Source organism: Oncorhynchus gorbuscha, linkage group LG06, assembly GCF_021184085.1.
Source record: "Oncorhynchus gorbuscha isolate QuinsamMale2020 ecotype Even-year linkage group LG06, OgorEven_v1.0, whole genome shotgun sequence".
NCBI classification, from domain to species: Eukaryota; Metazoa; Chordata; class Actinopteri; order Salmoniformes; family Salmonidae; genus Oncorhynchus; species Oncorhynchus gorbuscha.
Window position 1 is genome coordinate 23,925,851 of NC_060178.1, and position 9,030 is coordinate 23,934,880.

At 45.7% G+C, this 9,030-nt stretch overlaps 1 protein-coding gene across 1 annotated transcript in view; it reads right to left on the reverse strand.

Moving 5' to 3' along the window:
• The window catches only part of LOC124037723 (unconventional myosin-If-like), a 28,120-nt gene extending 20,705 nt beyond the window's left edge, over positions 1-7,415 (reverse strand). Inside the window, exons 1-6 of the mRNA XM_046352715.1 lie at positions 7,244-7,415; positions 3,571-3,702; positions 2,706-2,795; positions 1,380-1,474; positions 770-857; positions 424-513 (exon numbers count right to left, since the gene is read on the reverse strand). Coding sequence (XP_046208671.1) covers positions 424-513; positions 770-857; positions 1,380-1,474; positions 2,706-2,795; positions 3,571-3,702; positions 7,244-7,246 — 498 coding nt within the window. The 5' untranslated portion in view covers positions 7,247-7,415. The remainder of the gene's footprint in view (positions 1-423; positions 514-769; positions 858-1,379; positions 1,475-2,705; positions 2,796-3,570; positions 3,703-7,243) is intronic.
• Positions 7,416-9,030: the final 1,615 nt, after the last annotated feature.

The following is a 9,030-nucleotide window of genomic DNA, read 5'->3' on the forward strand; positions in this document are numbered from 1 at the left end:
GAGGCAGGAAACCCCAGAGGTGACAGGCACACATTTACAAAGCCTGCTCTGTTGCATGTGGGTGTGGCTAGGAACTGACAAGAACTTCTCAGGGTTACAGCAGTAGAGAAAGGGGAGAGGTTGAAAGGTGACTATTGCATACTGCTTCGGTGGTTATATATCTTCAGAATCCAGATCATCTCTGGTAGAGCACAGGAAAAACAACAACCTCACAGTGTATTGGCTATAAGAATAGGTAGCAGGTGACTAACAGACCCGTTAGAGTTCTGGGGAAATAGTTGCAGAAATGAAAAGTTTACAGTATCAGTCTTGCTTTCATAGGCCACACCCAGTGTCTGGAGAAGAGAAGGAAGTACAAGATGAGGAGGATAGAAAGAGAAATAATGGGAAAGGGGAAGGCTGATTGCTGTACGTATCACTCACAAAGCGGCTGGAGTTGTTGTTGCGGACAGTCTTGGCATTGCCGAAGGCCTCCAGTAGAGGATTGGACTGGAGGATGATGTCCTTCACATGCTGAGAACAACATACGGAGAAACAACACAGCACTTCAGAGTCTCCATCACAGTCATTAGCAATTGCAATGTTAATATTTGTTTTATGAATGGTAATAATGGTAATATTTGTTTTATGAATGGTAATAATGTTCATATTTGTTTTATGAATGGTAATGATGCTAATATTTGTTTTATGAATGGTAATGATGTTAATAGTTGTTTTATGAATGGTAATAATGTTAATAGTTGTTTTATGAATGGTAATATGCTAATACCTGCACTTTATCACCTCCTCCTGATACTTTGGAGATGTAACCCATAATGTACTTGGCAGCCACAGTCTTCCCAGCTCCACTCTCCCCGCTGGCACAACACACACATAACACACAGACATATTAGAGGCAATGTCAAATACTTTGTGTGAAACTTTTTGGAAAGGTTAACTATGGCTGCACATGCAATTCACAGTTACATTTTTGGTATAAAGGAAATGAAACACTGATTCTTTGGTAGTTTTGAGAAAAGCAGTGAAAGTTGGCCTCAGTGAGCTTGGGTGGAATGACACACATGAGAAGGCCTAAGGCAGTGTTTCCCAACCCTGGTCCCCCAGGACCCCCAACAGCACACCTTTTTATTGTAACCATGGACAAGCAGACCTGATTCAACTTGTCAACTAATCATCAAGCCCTCAATGAGTTGAATGAGGTGTGTTTGTCAAGGGCTACAATGAAACTGCTGGGGGTCCTGGGGGACCAGGGTTGGGAAACATCGGCCTAAGGTGTGTAAGACGGAGGCACAGAGAAGCACTCGGCCTACATCTTGCCTTCCAGAAGAAACAGATTGCAGACTTTATAAATAAAGTGTGAGACTGTTATAATGACACACCTGATAATAACACACTGGTTCTCCTGATCAATCATCATGTTCCTGTACATGTTATCAGTCAGGGCGTAGATGTGGGGAGGGTTTTCATACTGGGCCTTTACAGGTAGAGAGATGGAAAGGAAGAGAGAGAGGGGGAGAGAGAGAGAGAGAGAGAGAGAGAGAGAGAGAGAGAGAGAGAGAGAGAGAGAGAGAGAGAGAGAGAGAGAGAGAGAGAGAGAGAGAGAGAGAGAGAGGGAGGGAGGGAGAGAGAGAGAGAAAGAAAGAAAGAGAGACAGCGAGAGAGAGAGAGAGAGACAGCGAGAGAGAGAGAGAGAGAGAGAGGGAGAGAGAGAGCGAGAGAGAGAGAGAGAAAAGAGAGACAGCGAGAGAGAGAGAGAGAGAGAGAGAGAGAGAGAGAGAGAGAGAGAGAGAGAGAGAGAGAGAGAGAGAGAGAGAGAGAGAGAGAGAGAGAGAGAGAGAGAGAGAGAGAGAGAGAGAGAGAGAGAAGCTCATGAGCTGCCTCCAACGTTGTTTTAGAGAACTTGGCAGTACCTCCAATCGGCCTCACAATCGCAGACCACGTGGCATTGTGTGGGCGAGCGGTTTGCTGATGTCAACGTTGTGAACAGAGTGCCCCATGGTGGCGGTGGGGTTATGGTATGGGCAGACATAAATTACAGACAACGAACACAATTGCAGTTTATCGATGGCAATTTGAATGCACAAAGATACTGTGATGAGATCCTGAGACCCATTGTCATGCCATTCCTCTGCAGTCGTCAACTCATATTTCAGCATGACAATGCACGGCCCCATGTTGCAAGGATCTGTACACAATTCCACAAAGCTGAAAATGTCCTAGTTCTTCCACGGCCTGCATACTCACCAGACCTGTCACCCATGGAGCATGTTTGGGATGCTCTGAATCTACGTGTACAACGGCGTGTTCCAGTAACTCCACACAGCCATTGAAGAGGAGTGGGACAACATTCCACAGGCCACAATCAACAGCCTGATGAACTCTATGCGAAGTAGATTGTGTTGCGCTTCATGAGGCAAATGAGGGTCACACATTTCTGATCAACGCCCCTACTTCTTATTTTTAAGGTATCTGTCATCAACAGATGCATATCTGTATTCCCAGTCATGTGAAATCCATAGATGAGGCCTAAGGAATTTATTTCAATTGACTGATTTCTTTATATGAAATGTAACTCAGTAAATCTTAGAAATTGTTGCATGTTGTATTTATATTTTTGTTCAGTGTACAACTACTAAGGTAAATAAGGAAATGAATGGGCATATTAAGGCCAAAGTAAACATTGAAGAATAGGATGGTTTACTCACAGCCCCTTGGTAGAGTTCAATTTCCCGGTCAGTGAAATAGGGCATCTGTTTGAATGGGTTCACTGATATCAACACAGAGCCAATATAGGTCTGCAGAAGACTGTCAAGGAACAGGGAGGGTGTTTCTGGTGAAATCATGTCATATTGAAACAATCACAGGGATATCTTTTATGATGATATCAACCTTCCGAAAAGAAAAATATCACAAACCCTAGTTTCATCCAGACTGGATAATATATACACATATATTTTTTAAATCACACAAAGTAGGACGTACATGCCTAATGGCCAGTAAAAAGTGTCCTAAAAATAGGGAAGTTTGCTGTTGAGTCACACAGTGAATTTAAAAGAAGAGCAGTGCAGTCCTACTATTGCATACATAGATGTGTGTCTGCTGTGTGAAAATGTGTGCTAGGGGGATGACTGAGGCAAGGATGGTATGTTTGTTATTGTGTTGTTGTTATTGTGTTGTTGCTAACGTGTCAATAGGAGTACCATCTATGGTCACCTGTGATACAGAATGGAAGGACCTACATGTATGCTATTGGCCAGTGATATGACCTCAATCATGTTTCATCTGAAATCTATCTACATGGTATTAAATCCTTTGTAAGATGTTTTGTTTGTGTGCATGTGTGTGTGTGTGCGTGTACGTGTGCCTATATATATCCGTCTGAGAGTGTGTGTGTGGGTAGGTCATTTTTTAACAGTGTGCTTCCCCTCCTATTTTTAGCTTTCACTGAAGAGACATTTAAAGAAACAAGAACAGAAACATTAAAATACCCATCTCTTCACAGAAAAATGTGTTTTTTGTTGTTGTGAGAAGTGGTACAGGAACTCTCTAACAATCAATCCAACAGGATACAAAGATGAAGTCATCCATGAATCTCTTCTTCAAGTTTTCCACAATGGCGTCTTCGCTGATCTTGGACAGCAGCACCATGTCGTCCACACCACTCTGCTTGACGTTCTGACTCTGCCAGTGGTACTTACTGCCCTGCAGGAGAGCACGGTCAGGGTTAGGGAATGCACATCGTTTTATTTGGAATTGAGACAGAGAAAAGCAGAGGTAGGTCTGTAGAGAACCTAGTTCTTACTGAATGTGAGGTATTCTGAGAGGGTATCTACAACAGAAGACAGGGTATAGAAACCCAGAGGAAGCATGGGCCTACTGTAATTGGAAGGCACATGCACCAGCAGACATCAGAGAGAAGTTTCTCAGCAGCAGGGTCTCTCTGTGTGTAACCCTGTCATTAAGAACGTGACTAACTGTGGTTATCAGTTCAAGAAGCTGAGGACAGTTACCAGGCAACGAGCAGTAGATGAGGTAAGCACATGCCGGTTTGGCTATCTCTGTAAACTACTGCTTCCCACTTTAATCTGCCAGAGTGATAACCATTAGTTATGGTATCTGTTGAATATAGATGCTACCTATAGGAGTCTGTGGAATGGGAGGGCACTCAGTTTAAAGTACACCCTTGGGCCATGGTTTGGGGATTTCTTTACTCAAAATGAATCTGGTGCATTGTAAAGTAATGGTCAATTAAAGGACTACCTTTACATTGTCTACACTCAAGCCCTTGATATGATGATCACTGTCACCACGTAGTGCAGAGAGCTTCCTGACCACAGTTGAGGTGGCCCAGGTTTGGCCAAAGATGTTGTATTACACTGAATGACATGGTCCTGGCCTTGTTTGGGTTCCCAACACCGGTTTGATTTGATGTGTGGTGGAACCTGAAAGGAGGTCTAACATTGTTACTGTGATCTGAGTTTAACCAGCTGATGATAACTTTGGAGGAGAACATTTGAATACATCTGTATATTTCAACCAAAATGAGTCAGTCAACTCTCTGTCCAATTAATCAATGATATTCAATTATCAGTAAGATACCATGTACAGTAGATACTGTAAGAAAACCAGCAGTACTTCAGTCCTCAAGGGCGGTAATGGAATAGCTCTTTTGTAAAGATTCATTCCAACTTTTCATGTGAACAACCTGACTTATAAGGCTGTTTGTTTGTCACACATATCACAACAAATCCATAAATAATCTGCTCGGCTCGAAAACAGCCGGTTAAAACCACAGTTCTGACTGCGCAATTTTTTCTTCTTCTTGCTTTCGCTCTCTCTCTCTCTCACACTCTCCCTCTCTCTCCATCTCTCTCTCACACTCTCCCTCTCTCTCCATCTCTCTCTCATACTCTCCCTCTCTCTCTCCCTCTCTCACACTCTCCCTCTCTCTCCATCTCTCTCTCATACTCTCCCTCTCTCTCCCTCTCTCCTCTCACTCTCCCTCTCTCTCCCTCTCTCTCTCCCTCTCTCTCTCACACTCTCCCTCTCTCTCCATCTCTCTCTCCACTCTCCCTCTCCATCTCTCTCTCATACTCTCCCTCTCTCTCCCTCTCTCACACTCTCCCTCTCTCTCTCCCTCTCTCACACTCTCCCTCTCACACTCTCTCCATCTCTCTCTCAGACTCTCCCTCTCCCTCTCTCACACTCTCCCTCTCTCTCTCTCTCTCTCTCTCTCTCTCTCTCTCTCTCTCTCTCTCTCTCTCTCTCTCTCTCTCTCTCTCTCTCTCTCTCTCTCTCTCTCTCTCTCTCTCATACTCTCCCTCTCTCTCCCTCTCTCATACTCCCCCTCTCTCTCCCTCTCTCACACTCTCCCTCTCTCTCTCCCTCTCTTTCCATCTCTCTTTCATACTCTCCCTCTCTCTCCCTCCCTCACACTCTCCCTCTCTCTCCCTCTCTCACACTCTCCCTCTCTCACACTCTCCCTATCTCTCTCACTCTCCCTCTCACTCTCCCTCTCTCTCTCCCTCTCTCACACTCTCTCTCTCCCTCTCACACTCTCCCTCCCTCTCCCACACTCTCCCTCTCTCACACTCTCCCTCTCTCTCTCTATCACTCTCTCCCTCTCACCTTGTTTTTACATACAAAATCAGATTATCCATTTGTTTGATATTTAAACTGTACAAAGCACTCAAATAAGTCAGCGACAATAAGACAGTGATTAGGTTAGACAGAGACAGAGAAAAAAGTTTCAATTGATCTACAGTATCTCAGCTCTTTACCTAACATTAGGTGGTACCATAGTCATAACCACAAGTCTGAGGATGTGCTGATAAAATTTTACATTTACATTTAAGTCATTTAGCAGACGCTCTTATCCAGAGCGACTTACAAATTGGTGCATTCACCTTATGACATCCAGTGGAACAACCACTTTACAATAGTGCATCTAAATATTTTAAGGGGGGGGAGGGGGGGTGAGAAGAGAAGAAAATGGTGGAAAATGGTGGACAAAAGCCAAAATCTTAAATTAGCTAATTTCTGATGTGATTTTTGATCAAGTGATAAGTTTAAAAAATGGCTCACTTTCTACTGTGCAGTGTCAGACCTGAGAGATGCTTTGTGCTACTACTGTATTATATTCACCATCCCTGTCACTACTGTCAGCCTGTCGCAGAGAAAGTCCCGACAAGGCATCAAAAATAAATCTGACAATGAAAACTGTCTTAATGTAAGCTTAATGTAAATTTGGCTAATTACGTTATCTTCGAAAATCTGTTGTGTTTGGGTATCCAGTTAGGGGCAGGATCTGTGCTTGGTAGTGTGAGGAGGAAGTATTGCGATTTAGGGGCAGGATCTGTGCTTGGGAGTGTGAGGAGGAAGTATTGCGATAGAAACCAAAGGACCATCTGTCTCTCTGCCAGGGCTGCTGCACTTCCCCTCTAACGCCTCGCCACTGCATCTTGCAAAACCCTCTCGACTTTACAACACGCCTCTGCTGCAGTCCCTCCTTACACCCCTGCGGTTAGACCTTACCCAGCTCCTCAGGAACAATAGACACATCTACTGCTCCTTTTCACATTTGATAGGACAGTTTTGAATGTCTTTGATCTTGTACTTCTTCTCTCACGTCGTGTTTAAAAGTCATGAGAATCCAATCTCTGGTTATGAATAGCACACACTCTTACGGAAATGTGAGGATATATCTATCCCTCTAGTGTAGGAATGCTCACCAAAACCTAGGTGGACACGAGCAGGGCTTGTCAGTCAAAGGAGGAAAGGAAACCATCTTCTCCATTTAAGGAGTTACATTCTCTACTACTTAACGTCCACTACCCCATGTTTTGCAGCTCTTTGTTGTATGATAGTTGTTGAAAAGAGCGATAGAACCTAGAAGTTATCTATTTTCCTTCCATCATCTTGACATATCTTTACCATTTCACATTATGCCCTCTTCCATTCATTGTGTAAGAATTGGAACAGATTTAAATCTCAGTCAGACACCATTGAACATCACTGTGCTTCAACAACTGTTCTATGTCAGCAGTTGCCAGGCTTCAAAGTGCCAGCTTCAGGGTAGAATGTGAGACTTCACTGTACAGCTGTGTCAAGTGACCTCAACTTAACATATAAGGCCGTGTTTTCAGTAAGTCTGTGAGAGAGGAAAACTCAGCATGTAGCTGTAGAGAATATACAAGCCCTAGTGAGAGTCCGCATCAGTCTAAATGTGTGTGAGGTGTGTTACCATCGTGCCAGCGTTGTGTGTGCCTCTCTCTTCCTGCGGTCCTGCCTCAGCTGTCCAAAGTCCAGAGTGTGTGTGTGTGTGTCGGTAATCCCACACTAGACCCTCACAGCACAGCCATCACAGTCAGGAAGTCTCCAGCACACACAGTCAGTCAGAGAGACACCAAGAAGACTTCAACATCCGCAGCGTTCAAATCTACTTCCTCATACACAGACCTAGAGCGAAACAAGAACTGATCTCTGCCTCAGAGGACACACACTCACAGATACAATCATCCTATATCTATTGTGGCAGACCAGGAGGTTTGGTCAAGACGTTTACACAGATCAGACACGGACAGAGTATGATTAGCTTGGTTTCAAGGGTGTTTATTAAGTAATAAATCAAAAGAAAAGGATCTCCCCATGAGACCCTCTCTGGGATTCCGTGTTCTGGGCTCCGGGTCTTGCTGTATCCTGTTTGGCACACAAACTCAAACGTCTTAGCTCGGGCACCGTCTCCAACTACATGGAAGTCACCTTACAGTCGTCTCCTGTGTGCTGCCCTTCTGGTAGCTTTATGGGGCTTGTACAGCTGGTGAGCAATCAGCCCTTGATTTCTCACCAACTCCACAATCAGCCCCAATTAGTCCTGGGCGGAGAGCCCGTTGAGTCCTGGCACGTCCAGCAGGTGGAGCCATCGCCTCGTGATGTATACTCCATCTGTCACCAGGCCTCGACAAATCTCCCCCTGGTGGCTGACGTGACACCCCCCCTTAGCTCTGTCGGGGAGGGGGCTGCCGTCAGTGCGACGAACATCTCCCTTCTCGATAGGGCATCCGTGTTTCCATGCTTCGCCCCTGACCTGAGCACAACAGAAAAAGAGAAGCGTTGAAGGGACAAGAACCACCTGGTGACACGATCGTTTGTGTCCTTTCCCCTGGCCATCCAGAGCAGGGGAGCATGGTCCGTGACCAGGGTGAAGTGGGTTCCCAACAGGTAATACTTGAGAGTGTTTTAGCGCCCACTTCACCGCTAGACACTCTTTCTCAACAATGGAGTACTTCTTCTCTCTAGGAACCAGCTTTCTGCTGATGTACATGATGAACGGCGCCTAGTCCCACTTCACACCCATCCGTCTGGACCACCATCGGCACCTGGAAATCGGGCGTTACGAGAATCGGATGGGAGCACAGCGCTTCCTTCAGAGGGCTGAACGCCACTTCTGTCTCGTTAGTCCATTTCACTGTTTTCGGGAGGCGGGCCCTGGTTAGATCGGTGAGGGGGGAAGCTATAGCCGCAAAGTTGGGGATAAATCGGCTATAGTATCCTGCCAGTCCCAGGAAGGACTTGACCTGTGTCTTGTATTGTGGAACGGGCCAGTCACGCACAGCGTGAACCTTCCTCTCCTGGGGCTTGACGTTCCCCCGTCCGATCAAATACCCCAGGTACTCTACCTCCTCAAAACCTAGTTTGCACTTCTTGGGGTTCGCTGTCAACCCGGCTTGTCTGAGCACGTCCAGCACCGCCTGGAGGCACGTCAAGTGCTCATCCCAACCTTGGCTGTGGATGATGATGTCATCCAAATAGGCCGCTGCGTACTGCTGATGGGGTCGAAGTACTTTGTTCTTCAGCCGCTGGAAGGTCCTAGGGGCTCCGTGGAGACCGAACGGGAGCACCCGGTACTGATACAACCCGTCTGGTGTCGAAAATGCCTTCTTCTCTCGGGAGGAGGCTGACAACGGTACCTGCCAATATCCTTTGGTCAGGTCAAGGGTGCTGATGTATCGGGCCTTTCCCAATCGATCG